Source organism: Protopterus annectens, chromosome 12.part0 (genome assembly GCF_019279795.1).
Source record: "Protopterus annectens isolate FY-2018-M chromosome 12.part0, PAN1.0, whole genome shotgun sequence".
Lineage (NCBI taxonomy): Eukaryota > Metazoa > Chordata > Ceratodontiformes > Protopteridae > Protopterus > Protopterus annectens.
Genome location: NC_056746.1, coordinates 631,711,785 through 631,733,887, shown reverse-complemented (window position 1 = coordinate 631,733,887; position 22,103 = coordinate 631,711,785). Strand labels below are relative to the sequence as shown.

General features: G+C 44.0%; 1 protein-coding gene across 3 annotated transcripts in view; it reads right to left on the bottom strand.

Annotated features, from left to right (window-relative positions):
• The window catches only part of INTS1 (integrator complex subunit 1), a 2,399,836-nt gene that overhangs the window by 373,706 nt on the left and 2,004,027 nt on the right, over positions 1-22,103 (bottom strand). For all 3 annotated transcript variants that reach the window (XM_044089756.1, XM_044089757.1, XM_044089758.1), the window contains exon 39: positions 9,333-9,462. In XM_044089756.1, coding sequence (XP_043945691.1) covers positions 9,333-9,462 — 130 coding nt within the window. The remainder of the gene's footprint in view (positions 1-9,332; positions 9,463-22,103) is intronic.

The following is a 22,103-nucleotide window of genomic DNA, read 5'->3' as shown; positions in this document are numbered from 1 at the left end:
AATACTCTTGGGGCAGTGGATAACCAAAGAGTAATACAGACAAAGAAACCCTTAAAAACATTTTAAATCAGTGGCTATACGAATATGATGATAAGTGTCTTGTAAATCTAGGGTAACCAAAAACTGAAAGCAGGAAAACAGGTATCAGGTAGTGAAGGGATAGCATTTTGAACTATGGACCTTTAACAGACTGGATGAGAAAGAAAAGATCAAGGACTGGTTTATGAAGCCTCTTTCTTTAGTAACAGAAAAATCCCTGAATAAAAACTTTTCCCTGCAAGAGGGTAACAGGGACAGGATCTATTAACCTTTTGAGGCAGCAGATGCTGAATGAAAGGGGGAAATAAAGATGTTTGATCCAGAGGATGAGGAGGGATCCCCAGAAAAAAGAGATTAAGACTCCCACTGCCATCTGCACCCCAGATGGATAACACTTAGAACCAATCTGTCTGAGATAATTTGTTACCAAAGTGAGAAATGGAGATCCAGATTTGGAGAAGAATTAAAGGATTGCCAAAGTAGGGATGGGAGTTACCAACTGAAGATAGTCATTCAGACTTGTAGGACTGCCCTGTTTTCTGGGAGGCTCCTCCCTCTTTGCCAATGTTTCTTGAACATCAGCTTGACAGAAGCTTGCTGGGTCTGCTTATTTTGCTTTTTAGAAAAAGATCCTGAAATAAGGATAAAATCATTAAACTTGGAGAAGGAAGGCAGAAAATCTGAATTCACTCTACACCAGAGAAGCTCAAGGAAAAGATAAGTGGTATAAGGAACCTGCAATGACAACTGCACAGTCATCCATCTGAAACTAACGAAAGGAAGCAGCCTGATAAACTGGCAATGGCTGTATAGCAATTTTCTTCTTATGAGTTCTGGAGGAAGAAAGAACTATGGAATTGGTAAGCTATTCCATGGCTAAACCAAGAAAGGAGCTCGAAGCTCAGTAACCAATGTCAGCAATCGTTGCAAAAAAAAAAAAGGCAAGTATCACAAAATAAGAAGTTATATACTCACCATAACGTTCCATCTGAGTAGATAAACTTCATTTGTCAGCAACCTATGGGTATCGGATCCGACTTCGGATCCGAGCCGGCAGTTTTCAACAGCTTAGATCCGAGCTCCTAGCTCCTCCCCCCTACCCATAACCCCTGCCAACCCTGACTGACCTCAGATCAAGTTTGCCCCTAAAACAGCAACTGCTAAAGATAGATCAATATCAAAGACCATCTCTGAAGACAACAAATGTGAACAATCAAAGGTCAGGGGGAAGGAGGGGGGGACGGTTGCTGACAAATGAAGTTTATCTACTCAGATGGAACGTTATTTTGAGTACATAACTTCTTAATCTGAAGTAGCTAACTTCATTTGTGTAGCAACCTATACAGAGTCCCCAGCTACATAAACCTTGGGCGGCCATCATGGAAGGATGTTCCGGAGCATTGCAGAGCCAAAGGATGCTCTCCCTCTGGAGATAATATCCAGTTTATAATGGTTGATAAAGGTATGAGATGAGGCCCAAGTGGCAGCCGAACAAATATCATCTAAGGATACCCTGGATCTAAAGGCAGCAGAGGTGGACATAGATCGGGTAGAGTGGGCACAGACTCCCTGAGGTGCGGGCCTACCAGAATTTTCATAAGCCAAAAGAATACATTGTGAGATCCATTGAGACAATGTGACTTTAGATACCGATTTACCCAAATTCGTTTTGGCAAAGGAGACGAACAACTGGTCGGATTGCCTATGACCAGATGTCCTGTGAATATAAAATCGAAGTTGTCTATGCACATCCAAAAGGTGTAGTTTGTATTCCCCTTTGTTCTGATGATTGGGGAAGAAAATTGGCAGGTTAATGGACTGATTGATATTTGACTCGGAAGCAACCTTAGGGAGAAAAGAGGGATTGGTCCTGAGGTAAACTCTATCCTTGTGAAAGGTTAGATACGGGGGTTTCACACAAAGGGCTTGAATTTCAGAAACTCTTCTAGCCGAAGTGATAGCGACGAGAAAGGCTGTCTTCCAAGACAAGTACTTCAGATCCACTGAAGCTGCAGGCTCAAAGGAGGAAGCTGTCAAGGCCTGAAGCACTAATGTCAAATCCCACGGAGATACCACTACCTTTACCGGAGGTCTGAGCAGGAAGGTGCCCTTCAGAAAGGTCTTGCACAGTTTTAAAGTGATCAAAGGATGCAGGTCATGTCCGACATGGTAGTGAGAGATAGCTGCTAGTTGAAACTTGATGGTGGAATAGTTAGCCCCCTGGTGAAACAGTCCTGATAAGAAGTCTAACACAGCAGATAAGGGAGCTGTGAAGGGATCCAAGTTTTGACGTTCCGCCCAAATCGAGAAACGTTTCCATTTGCTGCTGTAAATCTTCCTAGTAGAAGGCTTGTGGGCTGCTACTAGAATGGCTTTGACTGAGGAAGAGATGCCGGGAGTCCTAGCTACGAGTGGAACTGGAGCAGACAAGTTGTGAGCTTGAGACTGACCAGGTTCGGGGTTGGGAGACCCAGAGGGTGGGAAATCAGATCCGGGACGGGATCTAGAATCCAAGAGGAGGATTCACCAGATGAGACCAAAGGTAAGGAAACCAGGTTTGACGAGGCCAAAATGGGGCAATGAGGATGATCCTGCTCTCCAACCGACTGGCTTTCTGTAGAAACTAACATTAGTGGAAGAGGCGGATAAGCATAAAGTAGACCGGGAGGCCAAGCATGCACCAGAGCGTCTCTTGGGGATTCTCCGACTTGGGGAATTAAAGAGAAATAGCTGTTGCATTTGGTGTTTGAAGGAGAGGCGAAAAGATCGCAACAGGGCTGCACCCACTTGGCAAAAATCTGATTCGATACCTGCGGATTGAGAGACCACTCATAAGGGGAAAGGATGGTGCAACTGAGTCTGTCCACCAGGATGTTGGACCATCCCGGAATGTGCATTGCAATGAGAAAACGGTTGGTGGAGATCGCCCATTCCCACACTCTCATGGCCTCTCGACAGAGTGGGTAAGACCTGGTTCCCCCCCTGTTTGTTGATGTACCAGACAACCAACATGTTGTCCATCTGGATCGCAATAGTCCCTACAGGAAGAAGGTCCTGAAGTGCTTGCAACACTGACAGCACTGCCCTCATCTCTGGGACATTGATATGCAAAGAGGTCCCCGTGTTGTTCCACGTGCCTTGGACAGTCCTGCCCGAAGTGTGCCCCCCCCACCCGAGGCGAGAGGCGTCCGTGGTCACAGTGGCAAGGGGAGAGGCCATAGAGAAGGGGCGTCCCGTGTGGAGGTCCGGAGATTGCAGCCACCACACGAGAGCCCGCTTGCAAGCCCTGCTGAGGGGAATGGGATGACTCAGAGGGTAGTGACGAAAAGACCACTGGACTTGGAGGGTCCATTGCTAGACCCTCATGTTCAGACGTGCCATTGGCAATAAGTTGATTGCCGCTGCCATTGAGCCTAGAGCCCTCAGGACCAATTCCGCAGGAGGAGCTGAAGATAGAAGGATGGCCCGCACATGAAGCCTCAGGGTTCCAAGTCGTTCTGGGGTTAAGAAGGCTACAAGACTGATTGGGTTTAACCTGGCCCCAATAAAATCTATGACCCGAGTTGGGGTGAGAGAAGATTTGTCCATATTTATTGTGATCCCTAGCCAGGGAGCAATGCGAAGAAAATAGTTCCCACCTGTGCAGAGTAGATGCCTTGTCGGGGTGGTCAGGAGCCAGTCGTCCAGGTACAGAAAAAATTGAATTCCCTGGAGCCTCAGGTGGGCCGCTATCACTGCTAACACTTTGGTGAACACCCTGGGGACTGAGGTGAGACCAAAGGGGAGAGCCCTGAATTGGTAATGACTGGCCCCTAGCCAGAAGTGGAGAAACCTCCTGGATCATCTGCCCATGAGAATGTGGTAGTATGCATCCTTGAGGTCTATAGAGCACATCCAATCGTTCTCCCGTAAAAGGGGGAGAATGGATTGAAGACTGACCATCTGGAACTTCTCTGGTTACTGACAGGTTCAAGAGGGAGAGATCGAGGATTGGCCTTAAGTCCCCCGTCTTTTTTGGCACCAAAAAGAACCTGGAGTAATAACCCGATCCGAGCTGGTCTGGGGGGACATGTTGGATGGCTCTTTTTTCTAGGAGCTGCTGAATTTCCGCAGCTGTGTCCTCCATCTGATCGGGTGGGACATCGGGGAGGTGCTTGGGGAAGAGAGGGGGGATAAGAGAAAGGAATCTGGTAACCTCTGGATATGATGCGAAGCACCCAGCGGTCTGCTGTGATGGACTCCCAAGCTGTGGGGTGCCTCGAGAAACGTCCCCCGACTGCCTCCAGAGTGGAGCAGTCGGGCAGCCCCTCAGGGCTGCTGCGTGGGCCGGTCAGAGAAGGGTTCTCTGGACCCAAAGTTCTTCGGGCCCCCTCTGCCTCTAGGGCGGCGTCCTCCCTGTCCTCCTCTGCCGCGGAAGGACTGGGGATCCGAAGCGGGCTGGGACTGTTGCGACTTCCGGAACCACATCTTCTTCTGTCCCTTTTGGTTCCTGGAGAAGGACCTCTGCGGAGCAGAGAAGTGGACTCCGAAGGCAGACAACATCTTCCCGTCCTTTTCGCTCTGGACCAAGGTGTCGCAACGGTCTTCCCAAATAGGGTAGGACCATCAAAAGGGGCATTTGCGAACGACGCCTTAAAGGGTTCCGCGAAATCAATCAATGCCGGAGCCAGGCCTGACGCCTCATGACGAGGCCTGCTCCACTGGCTCTAGCGGCTCCCTCTGTGGCATGGGATAGTAGCCGCATGGAAGTATTGGAAATGGACCTAAGAGTGGCCATATGGGTGGAGTACAGCTGTTTGTCCTCCGCCGACATGGACTCCGGGGGCGATGCGGCGTATTCCTTAATGAGATCCCGCTGCAATCGAATAACGTGTGCCATATACTTCAGAGACCTAACCGAGAAGGACGCTGAACTAAACACCCGCTTCCCTAAGCGGTCCAGCGATCCAGACTCCTTGCCCGGGGGGTGGACCGAGGGGCACTCGAGCTAGTTCCCTCTTAGTGGCTGCCGCCACCAACATGGCATCTACCGGGGGACCCTTGCTCCAATTGGGGCCTATCCGCAGGGGGACTGATGATCCTGTCAGGGCGTTTCGGGACTGGCTCCACAGTGTCCGGCTCCTTCCACGCCCTGGTGGTAATCAGGTCCACCAGGGAGTCGGCCAGAGGGGACACCCAAGAGGTAGAAGGGCCTGCTTCAAACTCCTCCAGGAACACGGACTCATCCGAGGTCGGCTTTGGGGTAGACCACCCGCCTCTGATCCTGAGCATTTCCATGATGTCTCCAAAGGAGACATCCTAGGGGGGGTGACCTTGGGGAGCCTTCCCCTTCCTCCAAATCCGTGTCTTCAGTCAAGGACTCAGGGGAGTCCACGTGCCTCCTCTTGCACTTCTGCTTGTGGGGGATCTCCTCGGGGAGGCTGTCCGAGGAGGCCTCACCAGCAATATCCTGTTCCAGGGGAACGACCTGGGACATTGAAGCAGGCTGTCCCTGGGGCCGGGTGATGGAAGTTGAACCCAACAGAGAAGGAGTGCGGGGTGGAGCCGTGGCAAGGACCCGGGGCCTGGAAGCAGTCGACAGGGCCCTCTCCACTATGTCAAACGCCGAGGGAGAGCTGCTCTCTCTGGGATCCGAGAGCAGACCCTCACTCGGATCCGACAGGCGGACCGGAGCCGGCGCCGAAGCGATCGGATCAGACGGACCAGTATGCTCCGACCTGGATGGTGCCGAAGGCATACTGAAACCCTCGGATCCAAAGCTCAGCCCTCGGCTACGAGAGCTTGGATCCGACAAAAACGGACCAGACAGGCTCGAGGGAAGCGTCGGCGCCGAAGTACCCGAGACTGTCGGCGCCGACCCACCCCCGGTTCCAAGGCTGCCAGGCTCCGAAAGCTCCGAACCCGGGAAGTGGGATGGAGAAGGAGCTATCGGGGCAAAGAAAGGGGTCGAGCTCCCCCCCGGAGGGGGGGGGGGCAGGAGCACTCCCATCTGCAGTTGGGCCTGGTGGAACCTTCACATCATCCAGTCCAAATCCGCATAAGAAAGGCTGCGAGTGGATCCCGATGAGGCCACAGAGGCGGGACGTGAGTGCCGCCTCGATGACCTCGAAGGAGATTGGGTCTCCTCCTCAGGACCCGGTGAAAAACATGGAGACCGTATCCGAGGGGGAGGAGACCGAGAAGCCCTGGAGGGAGAAGACCGCTTAGCCGGGGGGGGCCGACACGGAGGCCTCGGCCCTCCGCTTGTGGTGCTTCTCCCTCCTTTTGTCTTTCCTGGCCTCCCTCTCCTCTGGGCCTACAGCTGGAGGTTGAGTCCCGGCCGGGGGGAAGAGAGGCAGGAGTGGCCGCCGCCAAAGGCGCGGTGGAAGCCACGGTAGGACCGGAGGCCGAAGCCGAATCCGGGGGCAAGAGACCCGCAAGGATCAGCTTGGATCTCCGGTCCTTAAGTGCCCTGGGGTTGAACGCCGCACAGATGGAACACCAAGAGGAAAGGTGTCCAACCCCAAGGCACAGAACACACCGAGTGTGGCCATCAGCCGGTGAAAGCTTATTGCCACACTCGTTGCATTTGGAAAAGATTGGTTTTGGGGCCTCAGACATTTTAAGCTAAGGAGGACACACTCGTTAGGCCCCAACACACGCACACAGACCTGGACGAACCAGCGAGGGAGAGGGAGGGAAAAAATATAACTAAAATAAAGTTAACACTAGGGTTTACAGACCAAAGGGATCTAAACACACCACATTCACACTAAAGGGATAGAAAAGAATAAAATTTTTCTATTTTTTTCTCACAAACTAACGACCAAGCCTGGAGCTCGAAAACCCAGCTGCTGACGACAAGCGCGGCAAACTAGATCTGAGCAGTCAGGGTTGGCAGGGGTTTATGGGTAGGGGGAGGAGCTAGGAGCTCAGATCTAAGCTGTTGAAAACTGCCGGCTCAGATCCGAAGTCGGATCCGATACCCATAGGTTGCTACACAAATTAAGTTAGCTACTTCAGATGTAGTATTTTCATAAAACAATATACATGGACAAGCATTAAACATTTGCCCCCAGCCTCTAAAAGTAATATTTTAGAATAAACTGTTGCAACTGTCATATCGAACATTATTAAAGACACACACTCTTACTCTCACAAAATACACAAATTAACTGCCTGCACTACTGCCATATGGGCGTTGCTCACAGAAAAGTTTTCTGAATAACACTTTAAGCAAAGTTCACTGGAAAACTCATACACAATCATTAAATAAAAAAGGTAAACTGTTTTAATAAACAAATAAATGAATGAATGAATGAATGAATAAATAAATAAATAAATAAAACTTGATGTACCAGATAGCCACAAGGAAATATAAGTGAACTTGGAGCCTGATCCTTCCGCAACGCAGAGGAAAATAAATGGCAAGCAAAGGATATGTCCTTTTGAAACTACTTCACTGGTAATGAATGGTAAAGCTGTCCAAACAAAGACTGCCCTGTGGACCGAAACTCAGCAATTCTCTCTAGAGAACACAAAGGCTCAACACAAGAAGCTTGTAGGATGAGTATCTCTTGCAGAGCACAAATGTAACAAAGTAATGGTTTAGAAAACTATGGACGAACAGATCAGAGTTCAGTAGGAACTGAAGTGTATTAGCATTCTTTTTTTAAGTGTATTAGTATTCTTATCTTATGACTAGTATGCCAGCACTTTACTGCAAGCCAATAATTCAAACAGTAAATAAACTAAAACTGCATAATTCTTTTCAAAGAGGATACAAAGGTACTCATCTCAGAAGTATTGCACTTTGACACCTGCTTCCTGTATAAACAGCACTGGGGATGGAGGACAGTATACTAGTATTTTACAAGTGCTGCTGACACTTACCTCCTGCACAAAAAAATGTCAAAAGGAGAAAGATGTGTAAGTAGCTTACCAATGTCACTGTGAGATGTAAAATATCCATGCATTAAAATATCAGTGTAAGGAAGTGGTGTGGCAGCACCTTACAAATGCTGCTGCTTTGGATAGCATCTCTCTGCATATCAGACTATTATGGATGGTCTAGGACTATTCACTGAAAGCACATTTCACTGAAACACATTTGACTGTGCACAATTCACTGAAACACATTTCACTGAAAGTTATATACGGCCTTTTCCCCACTGTAATAGTGCGACCCTGGAGTTAGACTATATAGTAAGGGGGGTGTGGGGGGCGTAGCACCCCCACCTATTTTAAATATGTGGAACTATTCACATGGATACTTGCAATTTTAATAAATTACTCTTTTATAAACGCAATATATATCCAAACTATGTGGGGGGCTATGCCCCCCACTCCCCCCAATGTGGAGGCCGGTGCCCTCCACGCCCCCCACACCCCCCTTACTATATATTCTAACTCCAGGGTCGCACTACAGTGGGGAAAAGGCCACATGTAACTTTCAGTGAAATGTCTTTCAGTGAATTGTGCTTTCAGAGATTTGTGCACAGTCATTTGACTTTCAGTGAAATGTGCTTTCAGTGAATAGCCCTAGACCCATTATGGAAGGGAGTTCTGATGGTAACTTACTGTCTATCAGCTGTTTCTCATACTGCAAACTCTAAAGTTCTATGGTTATAAGAGACTTGCAACCTAAAAATAAGACACTTAAGATTATGTGTCTCAGCTGCACAGCCCCACACTTAACATACCCCTCAAAAATTATATAACAATGTACTGTACGTACTAACTTCTTTAAGTAATCTGTTCCAGAGTCATACCTCTTTAAGAGAGAGTTTCCACAATTTAAACAAAAAAGTTATTTTTCTGGAGCAGACAAAAAACAAATTAGACAATTTAGGTCAGGGATAGCTCTAATGATGCACTTTGATAGCACAGAAGGTGTTATCATTCCTTTCCTTAACAGCCTGAAGAAAATCAAATATAAATTCGCTTGACTAATCACTTAGTGTAACAAAAACTGCTGATTGACTTGACACCTAGCAGACAGGTGATCCGCTGTGGCGACCCCTAACCGGGAAAAGCCGAAAGAAGAAGAAGATATTTCCTTTGAATAACTTCAAGCCTATTTATATTCTCAAATGAATAGAAAAAAAAATGTTAACAACATTCACTATGGCTCAAAGGTCTATTAATAAAGTTAGATGAAAAATGTATACAGGTGCCTTAATGGTGCTGTTTTCTTAAACTGAAGCAACAGTGTCAAGGTAAAAATGTGTGTAGAGATCTTTACTTGATACATGCCCCATTTTAACCTCCCTCAACTAATTAAAGAATAAAGGAGACTGCTATGGGATTTTTACCTTACAGATGCCACTGTCCGATACTTCCTCGCTACTCAACAGGGATTCGGGGAAGGTAACATATTGTATGACCTCTGGAACCTGAAGGTACATTTGGAGGAGAAGACTCTGGCATCGTTTTCCCAACTCACTGTAAAACATAGGTACAACAAAACATTCATTATTTATTTATTTTAGGTAGGCGAGCTGAACCACTAAGGCCTCTTTCTTCAGTCAGAACCTTAATAAAAAAAAAATTTGTAGTAAATTACAACATTATTAAAACTTCAGAACACAAAGCTATAGCAATACTAAGTATACACACAACAAATAACATGAAGTACAAAAATAAACAGTAATGCTCTATTATATAAACATCAAATAAAACAACAGAAACAAAGAATACAATATAACACACAACCAAATAAGTCATCAAGCAATAAAAACCTTACATTACAAAGTCACTACATTTGTATTCATTTAACTGTTGATGTAATTCAAGTTTTCTTTTTACGGAAATGAAAGATGGAAGTTGTCAAATAGTGCTTGGCAGTGAAGTTCAGCTAGCACAACCCAGATGGAAGAATGCTCCATCAGTACAGACCAGAGTGTAATATAGAATAGTTACTGTCATAAGCAGGAGTCACATGATTTAAGTGGTCTAGAAGGCTGTTTAAAAGAAATAAAGCAATAAACTGATTCAAAGCAATAAAGTATTCTTGTTTCTATCAGACCCTGCTAGTTAATGGGAAATCGGCATTTTAAAATTGGAAGGACTCCTGTATCTACTGCTATCTTACTCTTGTCTGACAGTTATTTTATTAACAACATTATGGATATGCCTTGAGACAGATACTGCACAATTAAGCTAAACTCCAAAATGTTTAACTTTTAACCAAATTTAGAGGGTTACCATAAGGATGTGTTATGCTCATCTTTAGTTAGGCTGTGTGTGTTCCAAATGGTTCCTTACTGTAACTTATTTTGAGTCGCATAAATGCATGCAACAGAATTACAAAAAAAATAAATAAATAAAAATAAAATATCTATAAAATGTAGCAGAACGGCAAGTGCCAAAATTTGTCTTTCTTTAAAGTTGTTCTTTGCAGGAGGGCAAGCCTTCCAAACCCCAAAACTTGTATATATATACCAGTTTTATGCTGGTTATATCTTGGAGAAAGTTAATTCTCAGAGTAAAAGCAATCTTGGACTTAGTATATAAAAGCCCTTATTCTTCTCATTCAGTCCAGCAATTCCAGGACTTGAACTAATGAATCTTGAAATATTCAAGTGGTTACGCTCATGAATGCCATGGCTTTTGATTTAGCAACATATAGATTTTTCTTCTTCTTCACACTCCTGGCAGAATTAGGTAAAACAAGGTTAAATTTGACACACTTAATTTGAACACTTCTTTTGTTTACAGACAGCAATATCATCTACATGCAAGATGATACTACTGATTTTCAGTGATATGATAAGAGAGTTGATGCTTTATTTTATTTAGGGTGGTTTACCATGGTAGCACATTAATAAAAACATCCCAACTGTAGGCATGGCCTAGATGAACACACTATAATAGTAGTACAGAAGGTTTACTATCACATAGTCGATCGGACTTTGTGCGATTGACATATGTGCGAAACGTATTTAGCAGAACCGTAAATGCGATTGCCAGAATGTCAAGCCTTACAATAGAGAGCATTCACTGTTGTAAGGTTCGACAGTGTGGTGCAGATCGCACTATAGTAGGGATTGGAAAATGTACCCTTTCCCTCACTGTAGTGCGATCTCGGAGTTATATATATAAGTAGGGGGTTGTGGGGGGGGGGCAAAGTGTTTTTTAATGTTGAGTTGAAGTGAGCATTTCAGTAAAGTCGACATTTTCGACATGTCGACTTTACTGAAATGCGTACTTCGACATTTTTTGTGTTCGGTGTTCTGATTTCCAAACATGTTAGTCTGACATCTGAACACTCGAACAAAGTGGATTCGACTATGTGATAGTAATCCAGTTCAGAATACAAACAGAATGCTGACAGAATATACATGAGTGATCCAGAAAATAACAAAGGCACCAAGACTAAGCAATGAGGAACTTCTGGAAAAGATAGACAAATGAAGGATTGGGTGAAATGGACATTTAAAGACTGTGTAATGCAAATAGTTTACGGACCAATTCAAGGAAATTTGGATAAGGTGAAGCAGCCTTAGCTAAATGGGCAAAGGCAAAGGTTGCTGAGGCAAATATGTGCTTTCCAAACCTGTCCAACACCTTGGACTCTCTATTAAGGGGATGGACATAGGAACTCTGTTCTGCTAGTTCTGTCATCATGGCTGTCACCATAGCCATAGCATCAACAGGAACTCCTTTGCTCCAATGTGGTCTGTTCTTTAGTGGTGCCAAAATTTTGTCTTGGTGTTAGGAATTGTTAATAAGAGTCTGGTTTAATCCATGCCTGGTGGGAGATTAAATCAATGAGTTCATCTGCCAGGGGAGTAACCCAAGACATAGATGGGCTGGAACCAAAGGCTTTCAGAAAAATGGACTCCTTGGGGAAGGGGTATCTGAAGACCATCCACCTTTTTATTTAAGAATTTCCAGAATGTCTCTGAATGAGAAGCCCTCTGGTGGGGATGAGGGAGACCCTTCCCCTTCAATGAAATCAGGATCCTCACTGAAAGATTTCACAGTTGAAGCTATGTGTCTCTTTTTGCATGTTCTTTTCAGGGACATCTTCAGTGGGATGATCTGGAAAAGTATCTGAAGAGAGGGATGGTTCCTCAATGGGAAGTGTCTGGATGCTAGATGGTACCGGCTGTCCCTGTGGAGTATAGGCCTGACAGGCTCAGAGTTCGGAACCAAAGAGGGAATGGATGTAGGACCCAAGGAAGAAAGAGCAGTCTAATAGATAGAAAGCCATCTCCACTACCATGAAGGCCGACAGACCGGGAAGAGCCATGGCTAGCCATTCCAGACCTGAAAACACCAGAGCTATCATGCCCTGACCCTGTCCAGATCCATGCCTCAAGGAAAGAATTGGACCCAAACTGTCCAACCAGAGGCTCAGAGACGCAAAGGTATCTCTGATAATATTGGAGTGGATCCCAGTTCCAGTGCTGATGCTTCAGCTCCAAGACTCATCCTGATCCAAGACAACAGGAGCAGAATTAGTCAGGGAGTCTGTTGGAGTTGAAGACCTAGTAGTCACTCTTGGGGTTCTCAGAATCAAGGGTTCCAAAACTGGAGGACAGATCAGAGAAGGAGATATCACAGCATGAGATGTGGATGGGAGGTTTTCGGATCCGATGGGAGACGCAACTAGAAGAACCCTCATTTGAACCTGAGCTCTGAGGAATTTCCTCAACTTATCCACGTCTGTCTCAGAAAGACTTCTGGAGGACCTGAAGGGCAATGTAGCTGATTGTGGCCTAGACTCTCTCCTCTGTGTTATTTGGAGAAATGGGGAATGGAGCCAAGGAGATACTTGTTCAACTGTGAATCTGGGTGAGCAGGTTCAAGGAGACTTGGTCAATATAACAGTTTAATCTAAAGATTTTGGATATGAATGCTTTCTTTTGGGATCCGAAGACATCAGATCAGATGTCTTTTGTATTTTTTGTGGTGGCTGTGAAGAAGCCGTGGTTGACATTGAACTTTTAAGAGAATGGATGGGAGATCTCTTATAAGATTACGGGACTCCTTAGTCTCTGATAAAGATTTTGTTGGTTTACTGGGGGGGGGGGGGTTGAGCCCCTGAGGAAGACGATGAAGGAGGCAGCATCATGTTAAGGACAAACTTATTACACATATCAGACAGTTCTCTAGAGTTAAACCCCACACAAATGGAGCAGTCAGTATTAAGATGTGCTGCTCCTAGGCAGTAAACGCACTCCTTGTGGGAATCACAATTAGGAATTTTGTGCCCACAGGAAGTGCACTTTTTAAATCTAGTTGTTTTTTGGTCATATCTGGAAAAAATACTTCAGTAAAAATTTTGAATAAGATGGAGAAACACAGCAGGAAAAATAAAAACTTTTTAATATGGTTAGCACTTTCACATCACAGATGCTTCATCAGACCATAAAACTCAAGTCCAGTTCATTTATGCACCCCTTAACTCCCAATTAAACCATCAATGACAAAAGAATTAAACTTAATTGCAACTATCAACATTAAAAGAGCAAACACACAAATATCTTACTTCATCTGTTGCTCATGTGTACGCCAACTTAAAATACATATACATAATAGTTTATTAAAAAAAAAATCATCGTTTTGTGTGTGTGTGTATATATATATATATATATATATATATATATATATATATATATATACATATACCTATATATATATATATATATATATATATATATATATATATATATATATATATATATATATATATATGTAACAACAATAAAACCGTCATAAACGCCACATTCTTAAATAGGGTTTGATTGACGTTCTATCATTCAACCCTGGTTCCTTCTCAGCCTGGAACTCAATTATTCATCTCAATTCACTCAATTCTAACCTATTTTTCATATCTCCCAACCTTAAATCGATAGACACACTCAACTACTTTAAACAAAAAATGTGTTGTACCTTTACATATAATGTGTCTAGACAAGGCACTCCTATCAGACTCTCTAGTCCTAATAGCTGCCAAATGCTCCCTGACCGTCTAAGTGAGCAAGTGGTCATACCCACATAGAAAGAGGACAGGCTGAACAAACGGCTAAATAAACTAAGTTCCTTGTTTTACAATCTGCTTTCACTTTAAATTCATATCTTTTCTTTGTCTTAGGATTTATAAAGACTATCTTCGCTCAACACTTCACAAACACTACACTGTCCACATTTACTTATTGAAGTATTTATTCGTTGGTTTAAGAGTAGTTAATCCCGAGTGGCTACACTGTTGAATTTTATTGATTCTGTGGTGCTGTTTTTGGTGTTAGTTCTGTGGAGCATGGCTGAAGGAAACAATATTGAGCTGGACTATGTGTCGAAAGAAGTGAGCGGTTCACAAGTTGGCTTTGATAAGATGTTATAATGAGGTAATAATCTGTTATTAGCCTCTGAAGAGCTAAGATATGAACAAGTACAATTTGATGAGAGAGCAGTAATGAAGTTGGTTCATGAACTGGAGCATGACTTATTTAAATTTAAACAGTTGCAATGGCAGAGATTTCAGTTTGAGGCATGCATCTCTCACAAAGTAGTTCTGAGGGGTTTGAGAGTTTTTAAGATGCCTGCCTCAGCTAATACCTTTCCTGCTTTTGAAACGTTGGCAAAAATTTAACCTTGAGACCAGCTTTAAATATATGACATTGTTAATAGATTTTCACAAACCTAGTGAAAATTTGTTATTGAGGGATATACGAAGGAGACAGGAAGACTTGACATCTATGGTTCCGGTGAGTGTTTATGACAGAATGCTCTCTAATTTATGTGATAATGTTTCTTCCCATGAACAGCATTTGATAGGGCAGAAAAAGAAAAAATTGTAGAGAGATCATAAAGACTTTTCCAGTGGGCATGTGTTTACCTGGCCGAAAGGCAACAGGACAAGGGGGACATCTGCTGATGATGTGAATCTGAGTTTGAATTTTCCTGGCTCACAGATGCTGGGTTAGGAGATTGCGAGTGCTAGTGTGGCAAAGAAGAATGGATCCGCTCACAGTCGGGGTGAGAATAATGTGTCAAATACTGTAGAGACTTTAGATGCTTTGGGGACAACTTCTACTTCCAATGTATCAATTAACAACAGTCATAATGAGGTTACCACTCAGATTTCCTCTGTGAAGAGGAAAGAACGTGTACAGACATCACTATTGCATGCCCCCTCTCTTCCTATCCGCAAGGTGGATTCATCAAGAGTGGGCCGTTCCAGCAGCAGAGGGAGGGAAGAGGAGACTTCCGTCACAGGAAGGAGTAGTGGGGCGAGATTTGAAACGGATGTGGAACATGCCGACAACATGAAGATGCTGGTGTTTAATTTTTCGATAAAGAACTAACGAGATACCAGGAATCTGTGCTTGAGCGAGGGTTGACATTTGTACCAGCATCTGGTACTGATTTTGCAAGTACTGTGCTGGACATTAGACTATTTGCACGCAATGTTACGTTGAAATCTTTATTTGGTAATAATGCTGGACCTTGTACTGAATTTAAGAAACCAAGTTTATTTGTTCCAGACCTAAGTCCTGTGTTAGAGGTGTTTTGCAACATATGTGAAGCACAACTGAAAGAAGCACTGGGTCCTGGCAATTATGGCAATAAGGATAGATTTTTTTAACTTAGAAATGAATATGTAGTTTTGCAAGAGTTACGGAATGATGCATCTATTACTATTCGTCCTGTTGATAAGGGTGGGGGGATTGCTGTGTTTAATACAGTGGATTATGTTAATTCTATGCTCATCATACTTAATGATGTTAATGTATATAAACAAGTTAATTTACATGACATAGATTTATGTTTCAGTTGTGTGTATAAGTCGTTGTAGGACTGTTATTTGAGCAATTTGATTTCAAAGTCATTGTTTGACTTTTTGACTGTTACAAACCCTGTGGTTCTTATCATTCAAGGCCTGCCTAAATTGCATAAAGTCAGATATAACCCACCCTTTAGACCAATAGTTTCTGGTCAGGGGTGGGTTGCATACTCATTATCCAAGTATACTGAAAGGAATTTGAGGCCGATAATTAATAATTCGCCTTTTATGTTAAAGGACACTAGGCAACTTTTGTTCGATTTAGGTAGGAATTTTTGTAGTTCTCATGAGCAGTTAGGTGGATGCTTTTTGGTGTCCATGGATATAAATTCACTTTTTACAGTGATACCCCATACTTATGGATTAGAAGCGGTAAGGACTTATTTGGGTTTACATAGTACATATGATATGAAGAAGATAGACTTTGTATGTATGTTACTAGAGTTCATATTAGAGAATAACATCTTTCTATTTGATCGAAAGTACTACCTTCAATTGTTTGGCATAGCTATGGGCACACCATGTGCCAATAGCTACGCCAACATGGTCCTTGCTCATTGGGAGGAGAGTTGTGTCTTGTCCCATGAGAGGTTTGCTAGCAAGATCCTCTTTTATAGGAGGTTTGTAATGACCTCATATTGGTGTGGGGAGGTACAAGGGGAAAATTAGAAGAGTTTTTCATATTCTTAGACACCACTACAAACTTTATGAGATTTACTCATTCAGTTTCCTGTACAGAAATCTCATTTTTAGATGTCACAATATCAAAAGACACTAATGGGAAATTAACTTCACGGTTATATAGGAAAGAATGCAGAAGAAAAAGAAGTTATGTACTTACCATAACGTTCCATGTTTGTAGTCCCTCTCACCCTTCATTCTTTACATGTGGGATTGGAGCCGATCATCGGCCCCGACTCGGCTTATTTACAATTTGGAAGACTTCTGGTTGGCTCATGGCTAGGTAGGTATTCCATGGTGCACCAGTACAATCCCCAAATCTTGTTTGTTGCTGACTAGAAGAAATAATAGCAACATACAGAAAGAAGCCAATACTAAAAGGTCTCCATAAATAATGAAATTAATATTTTTCTGTCTCCAGGTACTTCCAGGATGGGGGCAGGAGGGGGGGGGTTCGTAATAATGAAGGGTGAGATGGACTACAAACATGGAACGTTATGGTAAGTACATAACTTCTTTATGTTCTGTAGTCCTATCTCACCTCCATTCTCTACATATGGGACAGTGTCCCTAGCACCTTATTCTTGGGTGGCTCAAGGAAAAATACTCGAGTACTGTGGAACCAAAAGATGCTCTATCCCTGGAGGTTAAATCCAATTTGTAATGAGTAATAAAAGTGTGAGGGGTAGCCCACGAAGCAGCTGCACAAATATTATCAAGTGGGACCCTGGCTTGAAAGGCTGCAGAAGTAGACTGAGATCTGGTAGAATGAGCCTTGATTTTAAAGGGTAAAGGTTTACCCGCAGAACTGTAAACATAAGCTAGACAGCTAGAAATCCAGTTAGAGAGAGTCACTTTGGAAACTGGTAAGCCCAACCTGGATTCGGAAAAGGAAATGAATAACTGATCTGATTTTCTGATGTCTTTAGTCCTGTGCAAATAAAAACGTAATTGTCTATGAACATCCAGCTGGTGAAACCTGCAATCAGCTGTGTTGGAGTGATTTGGAAAGAAAACCAGAAGCTCTACGGACTGATTCAAAGTGGCATGGGAGCAGACCTTGGGGACAAAGGAGGATTAGTACGAAGGGACACCCTGTCTTTGTGAAAAATCAGATAAGGCGGTTTAACAGACAAAGCTTGCAATTCTGACACCAATCTGGCAATGTCTCCCACAACAAAATTTTCAAAGAGGATGAATGAGAAGGCTCAAAGGGCAGAGATGTTAATTTAGATAACACAAAATTTAAATCCCATGAGGCCACTGGCTCTTGAACAGGTGGTCTTAAGAAAGTGGCGCCTTTAAGGAAGGTTTTACACAGTTTATGAGACATCAAGTTAGAATCCGGGAAACCTAGATGAAAATTTGAAATCGCTGCCAATTGAACTCTGATAGTGGCAGCCGCTGATCCTTGATGAAAAAGTTCAGAAAAAAATTCCAAAACCACTGGAATGGAGGCAGTTTAGGGGTCAACATCCATTTTCTCCGCCCAAAGAGAGAATCTTTTCCATTTACTGGAATATAGTTTCCTAGTGGAAGGTTTATGAGAAGACGTAAGGATATGAGTTACGGAAAGTGAGAAGTCGTGAAGCCTGACTAGGAATGGAACGGAAGCAGCCATGCTGTCAAATCGAGGTGTGTAAGGAGGGGTGAAGTGAACCTGACATGTGAGTCAATAGGTCTGGAACTGGGTCCAGAATCCAAGGATCACCCAGGAGAAGAGGCCCAAGGAAGGGGAACCAAACCTGATGAGGCCAGTAAGGAGCAATGAGGATCAGTTTGCTTACCAGTCATTTTGCTTTTTGAATCACCTTGGGAATGACAGGAAAGGGAGGCAAAGCATACAGGAGACCCAGGGGCCAATCGTGAACAAGTGCATCTCTGGGTGACTCCCCCGGAGGGGGGGATGAGGGAAAAGGAGTTGCTGCATTTGGCATTGATTGGGCTGGCAAAGAGATCGCAGCAAGGCTGTCCCCACATGCGGAGAATCTGTTCAGCTGTTTCCTGTTTCAGAGACCACTCGTGAGGTATCGGGATCGCCCGGCTGAGCTTGTGAGCCATTACGTTGGTCATCCCTGGAATGTGTGTTGCCACCAGAAAGCACTGGGAAGATATCGCCCATTTCTAAACTCACATGGCCTCTCGACAGAGTGGATAAGATCTGGTTCTGCCCTGTTTGTTGATATACCATACTACCAACATGTTGTCTAACTTTATTGCAATATTCCCCAGAGGAAGAAGATCGTGAAGTGCTTGCAATGCGAAGAGCACCGCCCTCATCTCTAGAACGTTGATATGCAGGTGAGCCTCGTTATCTTGCCATGTTCCTTGGACAGTCCTGCCTAGATAATGCCCACCCCCACCCTATCTGTGAGGCATCCGTGGTCACAGTGGCAACGGGTTGGCAAGGAAAGTACAGTTTTGTACCTACCATAAATGTAGATGTTCGAGGATCCACATTGCTGCAGTCCTAACTATTGGGGTAGTCCGCTGTCCAGTCGGCCCGAATACCAAAGTATATGGCTGACGTCGGTCAGGGCGCATTAGACTGACGTCAGTACGTCAGGGTACTAATGCGCATGACCAACGTCATTTCCTCAGTCTTTTCTTGCCCCAGATGTCAGAAGACCCTGAAAAGATAAGGCCAAAAACCAAAAACTCCCAAAATACCTGCACCAAAAATATATATACAATATATACACAATTAGCAGAATATAACCTCACCTACACAACCACCCCTAAACACAGAGGGGAAGGAGGGAGGGTAAATTGGACTGCAGCAATGTGGATCCTCGAACATCTACATTTATGGTAGGTACAAAACTGTACTATGTTCTTCATTCCACATTGCTGCAGTCCTAACTATTGGGTAGAATCCCAAAGCAGAGGTAAGGGAGGCTGGCAAATCATAAGGAAGCAGGAACTGACAACATGCCTTGCAAAATAGCTGTGGCAAAACCAGCCCTAGACTTAGAGTAGAGAGGAAGGTGATAATGCTAAGAGAAAGTATGCACTGAACTCCAAGTAGCTGCCTCCAAAATATCCTTAGTTGCCACCCCCCTTAGAAATGCTGTGGAAGTGGCAGTAGCCCTAGTGGAATGAGGCCTAATCCCAGCTGGAATCTCCTTGCCATGATGGGAATAACAAAATGTAATGCAACACCCAATCCACCTAGAAATAGTTTGTTTTGACACAGGCTTGCCCTTTGAACTCAAAGCAAAAGAAACAAACAACTGCTGAGACTGCCTAAAATCCTTAGTCCTGCTCAAATAATAACGCAATAGCCTGTGTACATCTAAAGTGTGCAAAATCTTTTCCCCTTTATTTTGGGGATCTGCATAAAAGGTAGGCAAATGAATAGTTTGGTTTAAAGCCACACTAGAAACCACCTTAGGCATAAAGGAAGGATTAGTACGTAAAGATACCCTATCCTTATGAAAAATCAAAAAGGCTCCACTGCCATAAGGGCCTGCAACTCAGAAACCCTTCTTGCAGAAGTAATGGCCAACAAAAAGCAGTCTTCCATGACAAGTATTTCAATTCAGCAGTAGCCGCAGGCTCAAAAGGTTGTAGAGTAAGTTTCTCCAACACAAAATTGAGATCCCAAGCAGGAGTAGGAGCTCTACGTGGGGGTCTTATATTCTTTGCCCCTCTAAGAAATTGCTTGAACAAAGGATGCGAAAACAATGGTGGGTCACAATCATAGTGAGCTGAAATTGCTGCAGCATGAATCTTAATGGAAGAGAAAGACAAACCTTTGTCCAGTAACTCAGTGAGATATTGAAGAGCCACACTCAAATTTGGCTCAGTAATCTCCAAATTGTTTGCTGCATTCCAAAACAAAAATCTCTTCCATTTTTCTGCGTACACTTTCCTTGTACTAGGTCTTCTGGCTTCCATAATCACATTTAAAACTTGTTGAGGAAGCTGAGACCTGCTGTCTTTCAAAACAGAATATGCCAGGCTGTTAGATGTAGAGAGTGAAGCTTGACATTGAGCAGATGACCGTCCCTCTGAGACAACAGGTGTGGAATCAAGGGTAAAGGCCATGGAGGCTTCCTTACCAGACTCCTCAGTAATGGATACCAGTGCTGCCGAGGCCAATCTGGAGCTATTAAAATCATCCTTGGCTTGTCTTGTCTGACCTTTAGAAGCACCTTTGGAAGAAGAGGCAGAGGTGGAAAGGCATACACATGAAGATTTTTCCAACTGAAAGAAAGAGCATCCACTTTCCAAGCTGTGTGATGGAATCCCTTCGTGCAAAACTTTGGCAGCTGGTGGTTTAGTGGAGAAGCGAACAGATCTATGTCTGGAGTTCCCCATGACACTGTCAATTTTTGAAATACATGAAGATCCAGTTTCCACTCGTGGGGATCCATGATTTGTCTGCAATACATCTGCTAAGGAGTTCTGTGCTCCCGGCAGAAACCCTTCCCGAAGAGTTAGTTGCAGACTGAGCGCAGTCTCCCCTAAAAACATTGCTTGTCTGCACAATGGGTAAGAATGTGTTCCCCTTGTTTGTTGATGTACCACATGACAGTTGTGTTGTCTGTTAGAATCAACACCTGCCCTGGAAGAAGTAACTCCTTGAAAGCAATTAATGCAAACTGAACTGCTAACATCTCTTTCATGTTGATATGTAGATGCTGTAGTCTGGCAGGCCACTTGTCTTGTATCCACTTTCCATTTAGATGAGCTCCCCAAGCAATATCTGAGGCATCTGTCGTTAGAATCTGACTTGCCTCTGGCCGGGTCACAGAGAGTCCCTTGTTTAGGTGACATTCCTGAGCCCACCACAAAAATTCCTTTTGAATGCAAGGTATTATTTGAATGACAGTGTCCAAATCCTGGCAGTGCTGTGTCCACAGATTTTTGAGATACCATTGTAGCTTCCTCATATGCAGTTTGGCATTGGGAAGCACCAGAATACAAGATGCCATGAACCCTAAGGCTTGAAGGACTGTCCTTGCAGTCAGCCCGGACTGAAGAGATAGATGATGGAAGTAACTGGAAAGATTCTTTTGTTTGTCCGGGGTTAAAAAGGCCATCTGGGCTGCTGTATTCAGTCTCACACCCAGAAAGCACATGTCTTGAGAGGGTACTAGACTGGACTTTATTTCGTTCACAGAATACCCTAGGCATCTTAGCACTGCTATGACATATTCCAGATGCTGTAGAAGATTTTCTTTTTCTTGAGCCAGAATCAGGCAGTCGTCCAAGTAAGGATAGATTTGGATTCCTTTTAGCCTGAAGTAAGCTATCACTGGAGCCAGAACCTTTGTGAATACTCTGGGCGCTGTAGATAAGCCAAAGGGCAATGCAGAGAACTGATAATGAGAATTTCCAGCTCGAAAATGCAGATACTTCCTGCAACTTAGTCTTATTGGCACATGAAGGTAAGCTTCCTTGAGATCTAAAGTTACCATCCAGTGATCTTTGCCCAGCAGAGGTAAAAGCTGTTGTAACGTCAACATTTTGAACTTGGGAATGTCCAGATAAGTGTTGAGGATAGATAAATCCAGAATTGGTCTCCACGTGTTCCCCTTCTTTGGTACTAGGAACAGGCGAGAATAAAATCCTAGGCCCCTTTCCGGCACAGGAACTGACT